Source organism: Anoplopoma fimbria, chromosome 3 (genome assembly GCF_027596085.1).
Source record: "Anoplopoma fimbria isolate UVic2021 breed Golden Eagle Sablefish chromosome 3, Afim_UVic_2022, whole genome shotgun sequence".
NCBI classification, from domain to species: domain Eukaryota; kingdom Metazoa; phylum Chordata; class Actinopteri; order Perciformes; family Anoplopomatidae; genus Anoplopoma; species Anoplopoma fimbria.
In genome coordinates, this window is record NC_072451.1 from 22,721,194 (window position 1) to 22,742,166 (window position 20,973).

The following is a 20,973-nucleotide window of genomic DNA, read 5'->3' on the forward strand; positions in this document are numbered from 1 at the left end:
GCAGTCTTTCATCTTATTGGTTTTATTGGAGCAGAAGATTTGAATTGTTCATGATGTGTATCTGTGAACAAGGTACGTTCAGCTCGGTGTATCTGGGTGAGGCTCAGATGCAGGATGGGAGGAGAGAGATGTTTGCCCTGAAGCACCTCATCCCAACGAGCCATCCCACACGCATCGCTGCTGAGCTTCAGTGTCTCACTGTTGCTGGGTGAGTCCAACACTGTTGTGTGTTTATAAAGCTATTTAAGACCCCAAGACTGTCAGACTACCTTTTCAAAGAACTGAACAACTAATTCAAACTCTTTTAAGTTAGATCTTTAATTACATTTATGTTCTTTGCTTCATGCATTATTTGTGCTGTTGTTGATTTTTTTATTTTTGTCCAGTATTTTTAAACTCCTGATTATGACTTCTATTGCCTTTTTATATGTTTGACTGTATTTGTTTCTGAACTAAGTTAAGTATTACCTAATCGTTATACAAATAATAGACTTGACAACTTGACTATTTTTATGCTGTAGCAAATTTGTGTGGGCTCCTTGTTGTATGATACAGCTAAAACCAAGCACCTCAATACATTGATGGCTGGTTTGGCAGGACATTCGTTTGATTATATGAATGTGCATTTATGTTTGATCAGTGTTTTTCATATGATTGTTGAAAGTGACCGACCAAGATTCACAGTGTCACAAAGAAGTCACACATTCAATGCATTTAAAGTTAGTTCTGTCTTCTCACTGTGTCCTTTTTTTCTTTTTTTTCTCACTTTGCAGAGGCAGAGAGAATGTGATGGGGGTGACGTATTGCTTCAGGAAGGAGGACCATGTAGTGATTGTCATGCCCTATATGGAGCATCAACCTTTTGTGGTTTGTACAATGTCACACTTTAGTTTATTTCAAGCATGTGTCTACCACTTTTTAGTGACTTAACAGATTTTTGCAATCATACAATCTGTAACGTGAGACCCAAAACATAAATCATTTAGTAGCTTTCTTGATGTGGTTCTTGTTTGCTGAAATGTAATTTAAAACTTCTGCGTTCATCAGGACATTATTGGCTCATTGAGCTTTGAAGAAGTTCGTCTGTACATCTATCACCTGCTGATGGCCCTGAGACACATCCACCAGTTCGGTATCATTCACAGAGACATCAAACCAAACAATTTCCTCTACAACAGGAACAGCAAAATGTGAGTAGTCACATCGCTCTGTGATAAATGATTGTTTTTCTGTTTACTCTTTTTAATTATTTTTTTTATTTAATAGTTAACAGGGAAATTCTCACCTCTCTGTCTAGTTTGGGTGCAAATGAGGTTTCTGGGGCCAACATAAAGTGTAAAATATTAATTTATTTGAATATTGTGTGTGTAGGTATGCGCTGGTGGACTTCGGCCTGGCTCAGGGTACAACAAATACCCAGATTGAGCTGCTGAAGGTAGTGAGGCAGAGGACAATGCAAAAAGGTGGAGGGTCCACAGGAAAACAAGACACTACACAGCGGAGCAAAGCACCTCCAAGACTCCTTCCTAAAACCACCACCACAGCCTCAGCCTCAATACCTCTCCCTGCACAGCAGTCCATGAACTTACCACCTTCCTCCTCTTCTTCCTCCACCACCACCACATCCTCCTCAGCCTCTCAGAAGGCACTGATTAAAAAAGCACGACCTGTCACCACCACCGTCACCACCTCTCGCTCAAAGCACACAAAGGTGTCTGCATCACATTTGACCTTTATTGGTGTTTCTGGGTCTTTTCTTTGTCAAGTGAAGCTGAATGTAAATACGTGTAATATCAGTTTATGGGTATAACTCGTTGGAATTTTAAGAATTTCCTGTATGAGTATACTAAAGAATGTGTTTATTTATGCATTTGTTGAGTGTTGGTTTTAGCTAAATTCTTCCATCCATGTTTGTCTTCTCTAGGATTTGACGGGATTACGCAAAGTGCAACGTCCTGTGTTTGGAGAGAGGAACCTGAACAGCTGCACTCGCGCTCCATCCACCGCCAAACAAGCTGCCATAAAGACAGAGGTAAGCAAGGTATCAGGTACATTTATGGAAGAATAAAAGGTTTCTCAAAGCCATTGAAATGACAAATAAACCTTTTCTTTAAAGAGAGACCATTTTAAATGGTATCATGGGTGTTAAGTTATTGTCATTAAATACTTTTTTTTTTGGTTCAGTTGGTAAAACCCGGCAAAACAGAAGACCCAGCCAACCGAAGGTACTCTTCAGCCGGCCGTGGCGCGCTGCCTCTCAGGACCCAGAGCAGCAGCCAGAGACCTCAGAGGACTGTGCAGCAGGGCCTCACCTGTAACTGTTACCTGACTGACCGTGTCTGCAACATCTGCATGTCCAGGTAACAGAAACGAAGGGAGAGAGAAACCACTCTTTTTTTTAAATATTTTTATTTACAAATCACTAAAGGATACTTTTATACACTATATGTAAAATATTTCTTCATCATAAATGTGAACCTCACTTATTTAATTTCTTTGATTTTGCAATCCTCTCACTGAATTGTGTTCAAACCTCTGCTTTGTGTTGTTTTTATTAATAAAGGAAGCAGCAGGTGGCTCCCAGGGCTGGAACCCCGGGCTTCAGAGCACCAGAGGTCCTCACAAAGTGTCCCAACCAAGGAACAGGTGTGTATCTCAAACTATGACTATTATGATTGATGATCACACCAATCGATGAAAGCTGTGCAAAAGCCTGGTGGTGAACCCACACATGAACTCTCTCTGTCCCCTCTCTAATTGTGTGAATGCTGGTACATAGCGGTGCAGCGAACCACTGTTGATACGTGGTAGTTACGGATCCCCCTTGCAGTTCTGCACGCATGTGAACCGTGGATTATTTACACAGTTTAGCGTTAACCATCACAGTGTGAAATAAAGTTCTACTGAGGATCATTAACCCCTAATATTCAATAAAATATTCAATCAGGTCATCAGTATTTATGCTTTTCCAGTCGGCGGTCTCTGATAATGTTACATTGAAAATGACCAATCTGTGTTTAAAATAACAGGAGAATGAAGGTTCCCTTCAGTTATATTATGATGCATTCAGGCTTTGTTCAGTGAAAATGAGTATTTGGCTAAGGTAAATTATAACCTTATCATGATGTGTTCACATACAATCTAGTAAAATGTCATTTTTGGTGAGAAATTTGAATAAATTCAGTTGTTTGAAGATGTTTTCACAACAACATAAATAGATATTAGAGATGAATTATGACCTGTTTACACCAACTCTAAGCAAAATACAAAACATCATTAAAACTACTAGTGACAATATTTGTTTTAATCCATAAGAATACAATCTTTTATTTCCTCATCATTTGAATTTTGTGTTTTTAAATGGGGGAAAAAACCCATAGGTGACTATAACAAAGTATAAGTATAACATTTAGAATTTTGGATGATATGCGCTGAATTCAGAGCAGTGGAATTCTAAATGTTGTCCTTTTTAAATTGTTTGTCATATATAGTGGTTACTTGCATGAAAACAAACTATTCAAAATCAACAATTCAATCAATCAAATTATAAGGAGATACATATTTTATTTTATACGGTAATTCCGTCCAAGGTGGAAGTTGAAATTGATTAATTAAGACAGAAAGTATTTGGGTGGAGTGGACCTTTTTAAAACTGTTTGTCGTCAGACAACATCTGAAAGTTTGAATCTGTTTGCAATTACAAAAGTATTGAGAGATGGCAGAAATAGGCAGAAACTGTCAGCTGATCAGAATTACTTGTGTGTTGCATACAGAAATGTATTTTCAGTAAAGATTTGCAATTTCATGCATTTTTTAGTTGTTACTAATGTTGCACCCATTCCTGTCCTACCCTCCTGTCCTGCAGCCATAGATGTGTGGTCAGCTGGTGTGATCCTGCTCTCACTGCTCAGTGGACGATACCCGTTTTTCAAAGCCAGCGATGATCTGATCGCCCTCACTCAGATCATGACCATACGAGGCTCCAGAGAGACCATCCATGCCGCCAAGGCATTTGGTGTGTATTCATATTTTAAACTGACCCCTTTGCTTCTGTATTATGATGAATCCAGCAACCCAGTTTATCACCAGACAGTCGTTTTAACAATGTAGGAGAACTGATTCATCCTCACTGTGATGCACAGAAGGCTCTGTGCATATAATGAACCAGTTTTTGGTCTGAACTTCATTCAGGTAAAGCAGTGGCGTGCAGCCGGGATTTGCCTCGGCAGGACCTCAGAACGCTGTGTGAGACGCTGAGAGGACGGAGGCCGTCACCAGTTGATGAAGTCACACCGCTTCCCGAAGCCAACAAAGACTCCACTGTCACCCGTCCTCACGGGATCCAAGATGACACGCCCACACATCGTCCCACCGAAGGAACATTAAAGCATCACAAAGATGAAGCAGGTGAAAGCCCTTCACCTCTCTCTTCTACTCTCCCAAACCACTGCGAACATTCAGGGAACACAGAAACCACTCGCCTTGCTAAGCAGAGCTCAGAGACAGACTGCAAGGTGAAGGAAGACGAGCAGGGCTGGGACAGAGTTCCTGATGAGGCCTACAACCTGCTGGACCGGCTGCTGGACCTGAACCCTGCCAACAGGATCACAGCTGCTCACGCCCTGCAGCACTCGCTGTTCAAAGACCTGTGACGTTGCAGACTCCGAGTCTCTTATCAACATAACAGAACTGCCATTGTCTCAGTCTTTGGTTCACATTTAATAAACTGGATGATGCTAAGACTTAATAGTTACTTTTCAAATTGTAACCTAGCCGAGTACTCATTCTGTGCACTTATGAGAAAATGTACATCTGTGTGAGGATAGAGTTCTGATAGATTTCGGTGTGGCGAGAAAGAGTTCAGTTTTCTGTTTCATTTTTAACATAAGCATTCATTAAAGACAGGTTTGACTTGCTGGTTCACAAGCCTGCAGTTGATGGCAGCTATGGAACCGAGTACTTTGAGATTGGACGTGTTAAAGGGCTCTGATGTGCACTGTCAGCTAAAACTAAACAAGAGTATCGACTTGAGGCGTTTAGTGGCAGACTATTGGCTTTTGTGTCAATAGTTGAGCAGTTTAATAATAGAAGGTACCTGAACTCCTCTGTGAAGACATGGATCAGCTAGTTACAGCTGCACACTGTCTAATTATATTGTTTTTTAATTTTAGGCTCTGTATTTTTATACCTCAGGGACCAAAAGAGTAAAAATACAAACCTTAAGGAGACGTGTTATTACTGTAGGCTAGTGTGACGTCCCGGGTCAAGTTTGGCCTTTTTATATAGTTAGTCAGGACAGGGGAAAATACGTTTTTTTGTTTACTATTGTAAACGCTGCTTTAACACCATGTCACAGCTGTATGACGTATGAAAGGGCTTTCGGTTTAAAGGTGATTATTCATTTGAATGAATTTGAGCATGAATGCTACTTTATGAGAATATGTTTCAGAAGTGTTCATTAATAACACCGTAAATGTAAAGTCTGCCGCGCTCAAGTTTGGATGTTTTAATAAAGGGGAGGAAATAAATCAGGTGGCTGCCATTTTCAGTATATAACATCTAACATATATGTTAGATGTTATATATATTGTATTATTATTATTCATCATCACTGTAATTACTCCTACAGTTGATAAGACTTATTACTCTTTTTTACAAATAGCCTTGTAATTATTACGTAGGTTTTATTTTCATAAATTGCTTCATAGACTGAATTTAATTGAATATTTTAAGTCCAACTACTCTGCAGGCACCTCGGATGCGATATCCATAATTAACCTAACCTCAACTTAATTGTTTTTATCACAGAAAATATCGCACTTAATGGAACAAAAAGGACATCACCTTATTTAAGTCGTGTGTACAAGAGTTTGAAATTTATTACAGAAGCAATACAAACTTTGCAGCCATTATTTGGATGTTTATACTGAAACATTTTAAACTAACCAGCGCACAAAAAGGACTCAATTTTCATTTTTTTACAAAATACATCAACAGAACAGTTGAAGGCTTTTTCGTTTGCTAAGCCCTGAGAATATAAGGACCTCTGGTGGTGAAACCGGCGGACTCAGTCTAAAGAGTTTCCTTCACCTCGGTGAGTTCCTCTATTCGCACCAACACGCTCTCGATCATGTCGAAGGTGTGCAGGGCCGAGTGCAGAGCCTGAATGGACACATCAGAAATCAATCAGGTCATCACTGCTCATAGTCAGCTCTGTACAAATACACAATCAAGACTGTCATGTGAACGTGAAAGTCACTGACCTGAATCTGTGACTCTGATGTCATGTTCGGCAGCTTCTCGTTGCCAACGGACACAGAAACCACAGACTCCTCTGCGGAAAGAAAAACACACATTCATGTATTCTTTTTAGTATGTGAGTGCTTTGAGAAAGGTGTTACTGAAATAGACACAAGTGTCAGTGCAATTAAGCGAGTGTTGGTCTGACCTTTGGCCTTGCCCCTCTTGGTTGCCATGGTGTCGTGCAGCTCCCTTTCATAGTGAGCTCTCGACATGTTCACTCCAACACGTAGCGGCTTCAGGAACGTATCTTCGATTTTATACAGTTCTGTCCAGATCCCTGTCTGCAAGATCAATACAGCAGCAGAAAATCATGGTGAGGGCAGTTTAATGACCACTATGGAAATCAGAAACATGTGGGTGGGTGTTTAGTTTTCCCTCCTGATCCTTTAAGATAATGGCAGATAACTTAGTAGCAGAAAATTAATCAAACCATCATTTACTGTCACTGAATTTGGTCTTTTGGCTGGAAGGGTTCCCTGATATTTACTGGATCACTCACCTGGTTCTCTGTCACTTTGTCTCTGATGACGAGGTAACGTAGAAGGTTCAGAGATTCCATGACTCTGTTTTAAACAACACAAAACAGTACTTTGACAAAAAAATCCTGACTCAAGATTCACTTACTCACATTTGGTGATTTTTTTATGGATAAGAACCTGTAATACAGTCGAACGCTCCAGAAAAAGCGAGTACATGCACCTTGAGTTGGGATCATTAAGTCAAACACAGAAAAAGTAATTTATAATCCACTTTACATGATGCAAAAATAGTTTCATCACTTAAAGTTTCATAGTTTACACAGAAGCACAGCTATGCTTCATAACATGACCATTTTGTTAATATTTTAGCTTATTTATCTAGTTAAACCAAAACTTTTTTTTACAATTGTTTTTTCGTCTGCTACACGCTTGGCACACAGGAGAATTTTCAATTGGTTGCAATCAGCCATCTCACCACTAGATGTCACTAAATCCTTCACACTGCACCCTTAAATGAATGCACATTAACTCCAATTCATGCTGTCAAGAGAAGGAAGCTCACTTTGGCTGTGATATTTGAATATACAGTAATGTGTTAGGTGTTGGTACACTGACAGACTCGTAACATGTACCCTGCCTCTTGCCCTAATGCATGCTGGGATAGGTTCCAGTAAGCTAGATAAAGGGCATGGGGTGTTATGTGTGTACCGACCTGTCCAGGTACTGAAGGAGGTCGGTCTCTGAGCCGTCTGGCAGACTGAGAACTTTACGCAGCAAAGGCAGCAGTTGAGATCCCTCAAACCAGGTGTTACTGTTACCGGGCTGAGGACAGACAGACAGGCCTTTACTGTACCAAGGATCTTTACTTAGAAAACACTCATAAAGCTCTTACTTACTGAATCAAAACTGATTAAAAAAACAACAGAGCAAACAGCCTACAAGAAATTTAAAATGGCATCCCACCTGCAGGGCCTTTTCTATCTGATTCTTGATGTTTTTGATGATGTAGCCTTCAACTCCTGAGTGATGACTGGTTTTCAGCATGTACCTGAAACAAGACGACCAGTAAGAGTCAATACGCTGGAGGGCAAAAGAGAGAGAGACATTTCTGGAGGAAAGATGGAACTTACTGGAAAAAATTGTACTTTGCTTGATTGTCAAACTTATCGATGCTCAGCTGCAACACCTTCAGACCTCTGGTTCTCTGTTGACGAAGAAGCAAATATGTTAATATATCTACTTTCAGAAAGCTTTAATTTAGAGATTATTAGATGTAAATAAAATGTGACTTCATTTCAAAACTAAAATAAATGCAAAAGTAGAAGCTTATGTTACTTTTGCGCCTACTACTAAGTGCAAAATTACCTACTAATGTGAAGACTTACCAAATCATGATCCGGACACATCGTCATGACCTTCACCAAGTTCTGAAAACAAACGGTTAAAACAAAAACTTAGCATCAGAAGAGCATCACACTTTGAGAATCACAACAGAGTAAAAACTGAGCTTTGTGTGAATAACTGTGTTCACCTGAGGGACTGTGAGAAAGGCTTTGATCTCCAGCAGATCAGCAGGCAGACTGCCGTCCTCCAAGCGCACCAGACTCTTCTCATACAGCTCCTGTGTGAAGGTAAACACACATACTGTACATGTGAGAGTGGAAAAACTCTTTCAGGTTACAAGGAATACATTTTTTTTTTTTTAAATCTTGCAACTATTTAACCTCAGAAATATTTGGAAACCACAATTCAATTCTACAGCATGTTGTAAAGACTTTGAAAAAAAAATCTCATCTGTAATTAAATGTTTCAGGTTGACTCACCAGTCCTTTCTGAATCCTGAACTCCTCAGTTCTGTCAATAAAATATACTTGTAAGTATAATGAATAAGTTGTGAGGGATTCAGTTCAAACACACAACACATTAACCGGTAGAACCAAGTCTGCATTTATTCAGTAAAGCAGTTATTTATATATATATATGAGTATATGGTGTGTGAGTTTGTCCCTTTTTTTCAATTGCCAAAAAGTAATGTAAACTTTTTAAAATTTCATCCAACATCAATGACATATGCTTCATCTACAGATATCAGCGGCTGCTCAGTTGGACTGAAGAACTACCAAACTAACAAATGTGCCATTATAGGTGTTATTATATTAAACATCAACACTGCCATCGGTGCAACAGCACAGAACAGATAAAGTATTACTGTTGTGTATTCACCTGGACAAGAGAAGGCTAACGTGCTCCATATTACACCGCAGACAGAACACAGAACTGTAAACACAGAGGGAGTTAACGATGCATTTACATTCTGAATATTATTTAAACAAGTGTTCAAACAGTATGAATCATCATCAGTGTTGTCCGGTGCTAACGTATCGCCACGTTTGAAGAAACTTGTGCAGTTTATCATTGTTCCAGTGCTTTATGATAATAGTTACTTTTATCTATCTTACCTGAAAACACTGGGGAATGTATCTGCAGCCAGGTGATGGACAAACACCAGGTGAGCCAGGCTTGCCAAAGCCTCTTTAGGATATCGCACCTCCTCCTCCAGAAAGCCTGGAACCTGTTTTCTCTTCAACAGAGGCTGGTTAACAAGACTGGGGACAGACTCTCCGATAGCACTGAGGGTGTTCTGTACAAAAAACAAACACACACACACACACACACACACACACACACACACACACACACACACACACACACACACACACACACACACACACACACACACACACACACACACACACACACACACTCACCATTAATATCATATCTGACCGGGTAATCTGACTAAATGTGAGTCCAGCATTGGCCCATTCAAATTGTGAGTTTTACTGACATATTACTGTAGAATTTGTAGGACCCATCACAACATTTACACTAAATTTAAATTGCAACATCAGCTCTTCCCAGGATATTATGGAGAACGGATTTGCCGTACCAAAATCTCTGTGGCAAAATTCCTGAGGGGGGACTCGGCCAGAGTTTCAGGATCCCTGAGTTGTAACTCCAGCAGAGGGTGACTCAGAGTCTTCATACAGCTGCAGAACATAAAAACACGGGGAGTCATACTTGGTATCAGACATTTTATATGCAAGTCTCAGTTGTTAATACATCAAATTTCTCACTCACAACTTTAGCAGTTCTGTCCGCAGCTCGTCCTCTTTATCGCTGCCCTGCTCACACGCCATCTTTTTCGTCCTCTCATTTCGTGCCTCACTGTTCAGGAGGTTCTGCCTGGCCTCCTGGACAAAAGGCTTGACAAAGTCTATCACATCGGTGCAGCAGCGACAAAGCAAGAAAACGTCATCCTCCTCTTGCTCCTTGGTGTGAGGTAGAGGCAGTTTGGCCACCTGGTCCAGCACAGTCGACAGGGTCATGCCCAATGACGACGCCTTACGGCTGCCCAGACACAGCAACACTGAGAGGAAATGGAAATGTCTTTACTTGAGTTGACATGTGATGTAAGTATATTACACTATACATTCAAAGAAATATTGGTTACCTTTCTGTAGAGGGTTCAACAGCAGATGGAGGCTCTCTGCTATGGCGTCAGCGTCATCCTGCTCCAGCTGCTCCAACAAGCCAATCAGGAGCTCTTTGGGTCTGCAGGTCTGGAAAACCACAACTCACCCTTAAAAGAAAAAATGTCATCCCAACAAACAAAAGACTCTAAGAGTCTACAAACTGCTAGGTCAGTGGATCATAACTAAGGTTGTATCTTATATACTATAATCTAATCTTGTGGGTTTTTTTAACTGATGAGCAGAAGAACAAACCTTTAGCAGGTGGTTGAAAATGGCAAGGCATGGAGAGAGCTTCTCATCTTCTTTCTTAAGCAGAACCTGGATCAGAGGAGGCAGCAGATTCCACCCCATACATCTCACAATGTCCTACAGAAAGAAGGATAGAGGAGTGTTTATGCGGTGCAATGTGCAACACACTTACAGTCTACGTGGTGAAACAATGGTCAGCTTTGAGTACCTGATTCTTTTCATCCAGGACAATACTGAGGACCTGTGCACTGTTTCCCTCCTCAATGCAGGTCCGCCCAGATATGGAGAACACGTCATGGTCCTCGCTGGTGTAGCTGTCATCAGACAGGCCTTGCTGTGTGAAGAGGAACAAAGAGGGATTAAAAGGGCAAGCAAGTTGATGTTGTAGTCATTTTAAGAAAAAAAGAAACCCCAGAGAGACTCACACATCTCTGGACCACATCACTGAGCTGCTCCAAAGCCATCCCTGCTGTTTTCAGGTAGGGTTTATCTTCACACTGAATTCCTCCAAAACAAACAGGACACTTCATGTCATAATAATGCACACCATATTACTTGATAATCAAGTGGCTCCTGATTATTGAAAGTTACTTCGTTACTTATATGTACGTACATCTTGATTGTGTTTAAGTTAAGGTCAGATAAGCCCTGTGCCTGTGTGTGCAGTAAAAAACTGGACAGTCTGCTATAAACAGAGTATTATAATATATTACTGTATTAGCTTAGCGGTTAGTAGACTGAAAACAAACCTTCTTCTTTCTTGTGCTATCCTGGCTATTCAAACTCAGTCACAGACAGTACACACTGATGCCGAGTACCAGTGATAAACATGTCAATAACAACAAGGTCGATACCCACCTGACCTAACTACATGTCCCAAACAGCCCGGCGAAACGCACCACGCTAACGCTAACTGGTGAGACCGCTGCTAACCACTGGATTGTCCTTTGGCGCTTGCCGTAGAATGATACGCGTCATAGGTCAAAGTTGAAAGTGCTGAAAACAGAAACAACATGGAGACCGAGGATGGAGGAAGCAGCGGTAAAACCTCTAAAAAGGGTTCGTTTCCATAAAATAACATGTTTTCTCCTCTCGATAGTAGACTCTGTGAATATGTTTACAGTCTAACAGACTTCAGGACATAAGTTGAAACATGTTTCAGTGGTTTACACAGGTATTTTGTGAAGTTGCTCATCGGCTGGTTTACTAGCTACTCCTGGTTTATTAGCGTTTTAATAAAGCTGTTGTTTGTGTGACAGGTGAGAAACACGTCCAGTCACTGGCCGCTGAAGAAGAAGCAAGAAGGTGTGAAATCATTTCATCATACGCCATCAAACTCTGTATTTTGGTTGTATAATATTCCGCTTACTAATATGTAATTATAATAATACATGTTAACAAATAACAACACCAACACTCCTCCTAATGTGTGTGTATTTTTATTTTTTTTATCTTTGTGTCAGGAGAGAGGTAGTAAGGGAGAAGTTAAGGGAGAAGTTTGATTTGGAGAAAAGAGCCCTGATGGTAGTGGAGCGTCTCCTGGAGGACCGGGTGGCTGAAGACTTCCTGGTTGACTGTGTATGTATCAACAGAAGCCTCAGCTCACAGCTCACCCATGAACTGTATAACATAAGTGGGACTTTTGCTTAACATTACACAAGTTTTGAGATTGTGCAAAAAGCTGTCCTGAAGAGTAATGCTTACTTGGTCGTTGTTTGTAGATTAGATGTTAACCATTGAGCGAGACTTTTAAGGATAATTTACTTGTAAGCCTATAAATTATTTCCCCAGTCAAATACTGATACTGAATTTTTTGCTGCCCCAGTGCCAGGCATGCATTTCAACACGAATATTTGTTTTGACATGGGGGAAGCATTCATTTATCCCATTGCTTTGTTTAAATTGACCAAGTATTGAATACCATGGAAACAGATAACCTAATCATCTTATTTTCTCCTCTAATTGTCTCTTTTCTTTACAGGCAAGGTTCATCACTCCTCCTAATTACAAAGATACTATAGAGGAGAGATCCATTGCTAAACTGTGTGGTTATCCTTTATGTTCAAATAAACTGGGCAAGGTAAGAGCCTTTTATATCAGTCCTATTAAGTAATAAATGTCATTGTATTCCTTTTGTCTGGTGCTTCTGATCTGACTCGGTGCTACTGTTCATTTTACAGATACCAACTCAGAAGTATAAAATCTCTACTAAGACCAACAAGGTGTACGACATCACAGAGCGCAAGGTAAGTAGTGCAACGTGTGGATTTAAAACATTTTTATATTATATGCACTTATATTAGATTAAACACTCATCATTTTGCGTATCTCTCTTGTTGTTAGTGTTTCTGCAGTAACTTCTGCTACAAAGCCTCCAAAGAGTTTGAGCTACAAATCTCGAATACACCCCTTTGGCTCAGGCAGCATGAGAGGTATGGGTGCTGTTCCTGTCTCTGTCCTAAATCAATGCTATGAACTGATCATTAAATATTATAATCTTCTACATACTAAAACTGTGTGTTCACTTTCTGTCTCATTGACAGTCCTCCAGAAATTAAATTGATGAAGAAAGGAGATGGGTATGTATTTGCTTGTGTTTATATGTGAATACTTTAAATACTAACATATCAGAGCTGATTCAACTAACTAATGGGTACATCTTACCATTTTTTGATGTTTGATATTCTAAATGTAATCTAGGTTTGAGAATAAATAGATAGACAAATTCAGTGTAACCCATGTGTGTGCAGCGGGAGTACTGGTGAGGAGGTGATGCTGTTGGAGAGGGGTCTCCAAGAAGAGGATGTGGAGAACCCACTTGCTGCTCAATCCGTGGACCCTCACAGCTCGCTGCAGGGTTCTGCTGCAGACGGCCTCAGCCACAGTGAAAGCAGCGACATTGAACAGGAGCAGGACTTTGTCTCCAGCGTGGTTTCCCCGCGGCATGGACCCAGGGTGCACTGGGGTGACCTGCCTAAACAAACAGATGAAGACAAGAAAAATGATCATGGGAAGAAGGAGCGGCGAAAAAAACAGAGGAGAAACGGCGATGAAAAGGAGGTTGAGGGTCATCGAAGTCAGGGCACAGAAAGGGAGGGGAAAATGACAGAAGATGAGAATAGACAGGAGTCATTTTCTAGTAAAACAGAAGTTGGAACTGATGCTGAAAAACGGCTGCACTCATCAAACACAGAGAACCTCATTGGAGAGCACGGGCCAGAGGAGAGAGCCCTTCCCAATGAACCCAGTCTGGAAGAGGCTACAGCTAAGCTGAATTTGTACAATTTATCTGAGACGGTCACTCACACTGCTCCCCCACCTGTTGTCTTAACAGCCAAACAACCAGAAAACACAAATCTACTTACTTCTCCACCGTGTAAAGACTCAAACAGCTCAACAGAAAGCATACATCTCCCTTCTTCATCTCTGATCAACACGAATCATGACGGCCATGATACGGCATTGACCAGCCAGCCAGGCCTAAACATCACCCAGGTGGGTATGAGCAGGAGGGGGGCAGCAGGGCTACGAGAACTCCTCAAGAACCAGACTGCTGCAGCCAAACCCGACTACATCCGGCTGAATCTCCTCGAGTGCCTGAGGAGAACGTTAAAGGACTGGAGCACAGACGAGACCCTGATGTTCCTGTACGGTGCTGACCATTCGCTACACTCGCCTTTTGCTGATGTTAAAGAAGAAGAAAACGTAGGGGAGGAAGAGGAGGAGCTGGATGAAGACGACCTTGAGGATGAGGTGACCGATGAGGATGCAGAAGGGGTTGGTGGTGGTGGTGGTGGGGTGCAGAAAACACCGTCTGCCGCAGCTCCAGACTACAAAAAGCTGCAGCAAGAGACCCAGCAGCTGGAGCTTAGAGTCAGGGAGTTTTATAAGGGGACCTGGATTCTACCTGAGGAGCCGCATGGAAGCAAGGTGAGTGAAGGGAAAAGAGGATGGTTGTGAATGATGATCCTTGTTGTAAAACAGTAGAAAGTGTGTGTGTATGTACTGAGGTCCGATACATCTTGTTTGTTCCCTCACCAGGGGACAGTCCAGGGCGAGAGCACAAAGGACCCAGCTCTGCCGCTGGTCGACTCTCATGCTCAGCACCTCATCCAGAAACGAATCACAGTGGAGAAGCTCACCAGCAGGTAGGTGTGTGTGTGTGTGTGTGTGTGTGGTGTGAGGTGTGTGTTGTGTGTGTGTGCGCGTGCTTTTATTTGTGTGTCTGACTGTGTATGCATGTCTCTTTCAGCTGTGAGCAATAACTAAATGTGCTTATTATTAACATGTTTGGGCAAACTGTTATCAAGTTGCTGCACCCAGGAAGTGTCATGCAGGTTCAGGACTTTGTATTAAGTTTTAATATCTTCTTAATAATACACATATGAAAATGATTTGTAAGTAATACAGCGCCTTTTAAATTACCCTTTTGTACAGTTATAGTTACAGACTCTCTCTCCACCTTCCCACACTCACATTTTGGGTAAACTTCTTTTGCCATATAAGAGAGAAAATGCACAATAAACAAAGTTAAAGATGAACCTGACTGATTCAGTGTTGATTGTATCTGATGAAATGGCTTCTAGCTCCACTTAAAAGCTCAAATGTATTGACAGTTAAAATGTCAAATATCTGTTGTATTTGTCTCTCTTTGTCCCTCATCTTGTTGTGTCTGTGTTGTGTTGCAGTCTCAGAAACATTGTCGGTCCTCTGTGTCTCACCATGAATGACTTCTCCACTGACCTGAAAAACCTGGTCAGGACATTCAGGTCAGTGCGGCACACACAAACCCACTCTCTTCTCAGATAGTGAAAGCTACAAAATGTGACAGGATGCAGCAGAACATCCTGGTATTTTTTGGCATACTGCATTTGTATTGGGACATACTAAATCTTTTTTTCTGGCATGCTAAATATTTTGTTAGTAAAGGGTATTAGGACACACAAACTGTGATGACAGGGCATCATGGTTCACGTCAACGCATTCAAATGTACAGTACTAGAGACAACATTATACATGCAACAGAATGACAATATACGGCTTCACTTCTGCAATATTTCTGCCGTGTGTAGAGACATCGTGTTACATTCATGAGTTGTGGATGTACCCCGACTTTATAATTTCACATTTGCAAGGTACTTGCTGGTAAACATGCTGGATTTGTTGTGCTTTCTCCATAGTTACGGGGATCCTGTCATACTCTAATATATTTCATATGTAGGTTTTATTCTGAATTCAAATGGTTAGAATGATACAAATTATCGCAACATTTTGCGAACATAAACTTGTCATTGAGATGTATGTATTTCTCTAGTGAGTTTTTTTTTTTTGCCTGAGAAAACGAATCTGTCACACAGTGTGATCAGTAAACTCTCTGCTTGCAGCAACAAAAACATTGATCTCTCATCTATCAGATGATAAATTTGAACTCGTAGTTAACAAATTGATTTTATTGAAGGGACAGTTCACCCCAAATCAAAAATACATCTTTTTCTTCTTACCCGTAACTATCTTTTAAAATCCACAACATTTGGGTACATTTGATGAAGAACTCTGGTTCCTCCTACAGGAAGGCATGAAACATGGCAACAGGAGTTTTATCAACCCTCTATTGACTTTTTTTCACAGCAGACAAAACACATTCTGTGTTAATCTGTTTTTTCATGCACTACAATAAATGATTTTAAGGTTCGTTACACAGGTGTTGCCACTTCATGCTGTTTAGACATTAGCTCAGGTTAAAGGTGGTGATAATAATAATGTTAATGATGGCTCCATGTTATTTAAATAAGCCGTGACAATGAACTAGCATTCACAATACTGGGACGCTGAAACTGAAGCAGCTAAATAAATCAATCATTTACATGCCTTCATGGTCCTGAGATGGATTGTGGCCCTTTGTAATTGCATTTTAATGTGACATTTGTTACATAATAGAAATTTTATAAATATTTGACTTGTCCAGTATAGCGGTTTATTAAAAATATTTTAAACTTGCACCAGAATCGAACATTTCCTGCCATAGAAGTACTCTGGGTTCCTATTGGCTGGTTAGGATGTTTTCAACAGGACTGCTATTAAATCACTGTGCAGCGAGTAACACCTCCAGAGTCCTGCTTCCAGGAATTCTCTTTTCTGCTGTCAGAGGCCCCGCAGACAAGAGGCTGAAACCAAAGAAAATACACAGCGTTGTCAGAGAAACATACATCACGACACTATTGCAGGCAGTGTTTGTGGTGGTCTGTCCGGCCTTGTGCACATTTTGTTTTTCTAGTCTACTTATCATCAGAATCTTGTGATCTTTGAGACGGTTGCTTCTACCTAGAGTTATGTGTGCTTTCACATATATTCTGTGTTTAGACTGATCAGAAACAGAGAGACAAAAGCACTTGCATGACATAATCTTTCTGTTATGAATGACCTTTGTGTTTTTTTTCTTAACACCACAGGTTCACTAACAAAAACATCATCCACAAAACTCCAGAATGGACCCTCCTAGGAGTTGTGCTTCTCCATCTGTAAGTTTACAACGTGTGTCTGTGTGTGATTGTGTTACTTCAGTCTCAAGAGGATGCACCTTGACAGCTGGACGGTCTGCTGTTTGGTTATAGAGGAGAGACTTGAGAGCCAATAAAATATATGACAAGGTAATACACCCAGTCAGCAAACTCCAAAACCACAGTTCTTCACTGCCTGGGTGTGTGCATCTGTTTGTATGCGAGTATATGAACAAAGTGTGTGTTTTTACAGCAATTGTATCTTATAAAGAACAAGCTAAGTGATATAAATAAAGCTGACATGAACAGCAGTCAAATATCTATGCAATATATATGTTCTTTGAACTTTTAAAGAGGCAAGGCAATCCACATAGTGGAACTAAAGCTGACATCAGTGTTATGCAAAAATCTGCTTTTGCATTAACGGATTGATTCTCAAAGCAAAGCAACAACTTCTGTTTCTGTTCTTCATTCAAAGAAGAAAATAGGTTAACTGTCCCAACTGTGACTTGGATACACTTTACGGTTCAAAGCTTCATGGTGCTTTTGACAAGATGCTATATGATGTGGCATTGTTATATCCCATGCCATATGGTGTGTGTGTGTGTGTGTGTGTGTGTGTGTGTGTGTGTGTGTGTGTGTGTGTGTGTGTGTGTGTGTGTGTGTGTGTGTGTGTGTGTGTGTGTGTGTGTGTGTGTGTGTGTGTGTGTGTGTGTGTGTGTGTGTTGCTGGCAGTTCAGGGACAGTTCCGTGCTGCTCCCGCCTAAGTACACACAAACGCCTCATGGCCTTATCTCCTCCTGATTGCTCCTCTCAAGATCCGTGATCCAGGATAGGATTCACACACAAGCAGCCTTGTAAAAATTACAGACACAGACACACACACACACACACACACACACACACACACACACACACACACACACACACACACAGTTCCTCCGTGTACAACCAACCAAACTGAGCCCTTTAAAATACCCCGGCTGGGAAAAATTTCACCTGGTGCTTGATTGACTCTGATTTATGACTCCCTCAGTGGCCATAAGGTCAGTTTGCATCAATCCCATAACTAACATTATGAGCTCTCTGGAACTTAACAAAATAATGCAGTAAGTGTTGTGCAGCTTGACCGGCATTAGGTAACACAAATCTATAACTCTTAAATCGAGGGAGCCTTGTGACTGCAAACTCTTTCCTCTAAATAGCATTTCATAAAAATAATTAAGTTGCAAAGGTGTGATACCGGGAGTTGATCTGTGGACTAACTGGAGTTTTCTAGATAAATGATGTTGTTTAAAAATCTGTAAAAAGTATGGGAAAGTTTGTTGTATGGAGTACCACTGGTTACAATGAAACAGATCTTAAGTAAATATCCTTTACAAATGCTCAGTTATCTTTTGGGGTAGTGATAAATAGTTTTTTTTATGTCAGGGGGAAAAAAGACCGGATTAGTAATCTTTGCACTCTTTGACTTGGACCCGATTTAAGGTGTCACGTGATGTTGAGTTGATTTTTAAATGTTTAAAATCCCTGATTTCATCTAACTGATAAACCACTCGATAACCTGTATTTAAAACATGTTAATGTGATTTGTTGCTGGACAAACCAAAAGATACCTCATCACCTCTTCACTTGACTTTTATTTTATCTGTCTTTGATAATCTGCCCTCCCAGAAACATTTAGTCCCATCATCTCCCACCTGTACTCTATGATTTCATTAGTTCCAACTTAACTTCAAGCTTCTCCATCCTTCCATTCCTCCATCATGAATAATTTGTTGTGCTGCCTTATCTATCTGCTGCGTGGCAGCTGTGGAGCTAGTCTGGCTGCTTTTGTTCAGGCCAGCTGAATAATGGATGCCCCCCCCTGCAACACTAGACCCCGGGGTGAACCGGAGATTAACCAGCAGTGCACCTCCACACAGGTAGACAGGACAGGTAGAGGGGGAGGGAGGGGGGTTAGAGAGGTGATGGGGATCAGGTGGAAGGTTGCAAACAGTAGATTTAGGGCTGGAGGTGCACTGTTTACGTAGGGGTGCTGGTCTGTGCTGATTTGATAGATTGTGGAACAGTTTCTGTACATATGTGAATTTTCATTTTATGTTTACTGCAGGAATAATGACTGAATAAGTCAGATGCCAGTTTATTGGGTACACCTAGCTTAGTTTGAAATGTCTCTCGTCCCAGTCTGTCAGGTTGGTACATTAGTTTACTTAGATATTACTGGAAGATGTTCAGGAATCAAGACACAACTTCACAAAGACAATCAGAAACCTGGATACTGTTCTGATCACGTGTGCATGTTTATGATTAACCAGGTTTCTCATGTTCCATGTAAACGGCTTATCCTGAATAAGATTCAAAACCAGGATACTAATGTGCATTTAAACACACTCATGTTCGCAGTGAGCAGAGATTCTTTCTGAGCAAAAGCTAGGACCCCCTCAAATCTAATGCATGGTCTAATTTATACAACATATGATCTGTGTTTAACTTAACCAAATCAATTCTTAGTCGATTGCCACTCATACTATTTTGTCGACTAATTGATTATTTGATTAAATCAACAGATCTTTAAAACCGAGTTTCTCCACAAAGAATTGAACAAAAGCACTACTTTAAATCCTGTGTTGAACAGAGATGAGTTTATAAGTTTCTTCGTTTAAAAAAAAGTAATTTAGCATGAATGAAGCATTAAAAAATGACTTATTGCCTAAAGAAATATTAGTCTACTGATACCAAAACAACCACTTAGTCGACTAATCAACTAAGACGGGACAGCCATAATCACAAGTTATCCATATGACTCGGTAAACATGTTTCCTTATAGAACAACATGAACCCTGGTCAGCACTTAATACCTTAGTTAAGGGGATCCTGTGACAGACGTTACACCTTAAACTTAATAGCTTGATAATAATTTCATGTTTTTGTAATGAGGATGAAATCTTTAGTTTTAGGACGGTCTTTATAATTACTTTTTAAATGTGTCCTAGAAAAAAGTAATTGTTCATATTATCAATGTTTCATTTTTGTTTTGGTGTGTGTTACAGGAATCTGTAACAACAAAAGGCTGCGGTCAGCGTGTGATTGTGTGTTTTGTGTGTTTTGTGCTTCAGGTTGTCGGAGGTGTCTCCGGTGGTACGAGAAGCCTTGGAGACGCCAACATCAGCGGAGTATTTGAACACACTGATGGAGGAGCTCGGTCTACAGCAGCAGGACCTTCTTGGCGTAGTCCAGATGTTTAAAACCCCGGCACACTGACAGACACACACACACACACACACAGCCAGACATGGACATATGAATGATAAAAAAATAAGATCACTGACTGAATGAAATACATATGTGGGCATCCAGCATTTTTCTATAATGTTTGTTTTCCACAAATAAAGTTGTTTGTAATAACTTTTGACACAAAAGCTCATGTCCCTTTATCGTGTTTATTCCTAATCTAGGAAACAGGAGTGGAGTCTGCAGCAGTAGGGGAGTGTAACAAAGTACATATAACAAGTACTGTACTTAAGTACAAATGTTAGGTACTTTCTTCTCATGCCACTTTCTACTTCTACGTCACAACGATCCAGAGGGAAATATTACACTATTTACTTCACTACAATCATTTGACAGTTTAAGTCACTAGTTACTTTACGAATTAAGATTTTGGTACACAAAACAAACAATGAGGTAGAATATTTTTGTTATCAATTAAATTAGCCACCAGTATGTACACCTGAAACGATTAGTCGATTAAATAATTGACAGAAAATGTATTTGAGACTATTCCTTTAATTGTTTAAAGCAAATATCCTTTGCAAAACATTTCATGGTTCCAGCTTCTTACTTTTATTTGCTGATTTTCCTTTTAATCATTTTAATTCGCTGGTTATAATGTTGAGGTTTGGACTG

At 40.4% G+C, this 20,973-nt stretch overlaps 3 protein-coding genes across 5 annotated transcripts; 2 read left to right on the top strand and 1 right to left on the bottom strand.

The window, feature by feature from the left end:
- The first annotated feature begins 53 nt into the window (after nucleotides 1–53).
- Nucleotides 54–4,652, top strand: cdc7 (cell division cycle 7 homolog (S. cerevisiae)). Its single transcript, XM_054596752.1, has 9 exons — nucleotides 54–208; nucleotides 774–867; nucleotides 1,048–1,190; nucleotides 1,372–1,711; nucleotides 1,925–2,032; nucleotides 2,185–2,360; nucleotides 2,564–2,646; nucleotides 3,866–4,015; nucleotides 4,192–4,652. The coding sequence occupies exons 1-9, from the start codon at nucleotides 54–56 to the stop codon at nucleotides 4,650–4,652; spliced, it is 1,710 nt and encodes a 569-aa protein (XP_054452727.1).
- Nucleotides 4,653–5,854: 1,202 nt separating this feature from the next.
- glmna (glomulin, FKBP associated protein a) lies at nucleotides 5,855–11,512 on the bottom strand. Of its 3 annotated transcripts, none has more exons than XM_054596257.1 (19): nucleotides 11,426–11,512; nucleotides 10,993–11,072; nucleotides 10,776–10,901; nucleotides 10,571–10,684; nucleotides 10,297–10,405; nucleotides 9,924–10,212; nucleotides 9,733–9,832; nucleotides 9,242–9,423; nucleotides 9,006–9,059; nucleotides 8,606–8,636; nucleotides 8,314–8,403; nucleotides 8,168–8,209; nucleotides 7,913–7,986; nucleotides 7,746–7,830; nucleotides 7,495–7,604; nucleotides 6,803–6,866; nucleotides 6,449–6,584; nucleotides 6,264–6,334; nucleotides 5,855–6,162 (listed from the first exon to the last, which is right to left on the bottom strand). In XM_054596257.1, the coding sequence occupies exons 2-19, from the start codon at nucleotides 11,029–11,031 to the stop codon at nucleotides 6,073–6,075; spliced, it is 1,806 nt and encodes a 601-aa protein (XP_054452232.1). In that variant the 5' UTR covers nucleotides 11,032–11,072; nucleotides 11,426–11,512; the 3' UTR covers nucleotides 5,855–6,072. The 3 variants fall into 3 exon arrangements, with proteins under 3 accessions (XP_054452232.1, XP_054452234.1, XP_054452233.1); XM_054596259.1 differs by having other exon boundaries at nucleotides 10,993–11,064; nucleotides 11,426–11,495; XM_054596258.1 differs by lacking the exon at nucleotides 11,426–11,512 and adding an exon at nucleotides 11,317–11,412.
- Nucleotides 11,490–20,474, top strand: rpap2 (RNA polymerase II associated protein 2). Its single transcript, XM_054596256.1, has 12 exons — nucleotides 11,490–11,626; nucleotides 11,827–11,872; nucleotides 12,031–12,145; nucleotides 12,549–12,647; nucleotides 12,748–12,813; nucleotides 12,911–12,999; nucleotides 13,111–13,146; nucleotides 13,318–14,497; nucleotides 14,609–14,715; nucleotides 15,256–15,336; nucleotides 17,017–17,085; nucleotides 20,184–20,474. The coding sequence occupies exons 1-12, from the start codon at nucleotides 11,581–11,583 to the stop codon at nucleotides 20,326–20,328; spliced, it is 2,079 nt and encodes a 692-aa protein (XP_054452231.1). The 5' UTR covers nucleotides 11,490–11,580; the 3' UTR covers nucleotides 20,329–20,474.
- Nucleotides 20,475–20,973: the final 499 nt, after the last annotated feature.

What these genes read in the sequence shown, in the direction of transcription:
- rpap2 (XM_054596256.1), top strand. Translation starts at nt 11,581, where the DNA reads ATGGAGACCGAGGATGGAGGAAGCAGCGGTAAAACCTCTAAAAAGG. An exon ending in TTGATGAAGAAAGGAGATGG is followed by an intron (nt 13,147 to 13,317) that starts GTATGTATTTGC and finishes ATGTGTGTGCAG; the next exon opens with CGGGAGTACTGGTGAGGAGG. An exon ending in AACCTGGTCAGGACATTCAG is followed by an intron (nt 15,337 to 17,016) that starts GTCAGTGCGGCA and finishes TTAACACCACAG; the next exon opens with GTTCACTAACAAAAACATCA.
- cdc7 (XM_054596752.1), top strand. Translation starts at nt 54, where the DNA reads ATGTGTATCTGTGAACAAGGTACGTTCAGCTCGGTGTATCTGGGTGAG. An exon ending in TACAACAGGAACAGCAAAAT is followed by an intron (nt 1,191 to 1,371) that starts GTGAGTAGTCAC and finishes TTGTGTGTGTAG; the next exon opens with GTATGCGCTGGTGGACTTCG. An exon ending in CCATGCCGCCAAGGCATTTG is followed by an intron (nt 4,016 to 4,191) that starts GTGTGTATTCAT and finishes AACTTCATTCAG; the next exon opens with GTAAAGCAGTGGCGTGCAGC.
- glmna (XM_054596257.1), bottom strand. Translation starts at nt 11,031, where the DNA reads ATGGCTTTGGAGCAGCTCAGTGATGTGGTCCAGAGATGT. An exon ending in TCAGGATTCAGAAAGGACTG is followed by an intron (nt 8,404 to 8,605) that starts GTGAGTCAACCT and finishes ACCTTCACACAG; the next exon opens with GAGCTGTATGAGAAGAGTCT. An exon ending in TGTGTCCGGATCATGATTTG is followed by an intron (nt 7,987 to 8,167) that starts GTAAGTCTTCAC and finishes CTTCGTCAACAG; the next exon opens with AGAACCAGAGGTCTGAAGGT.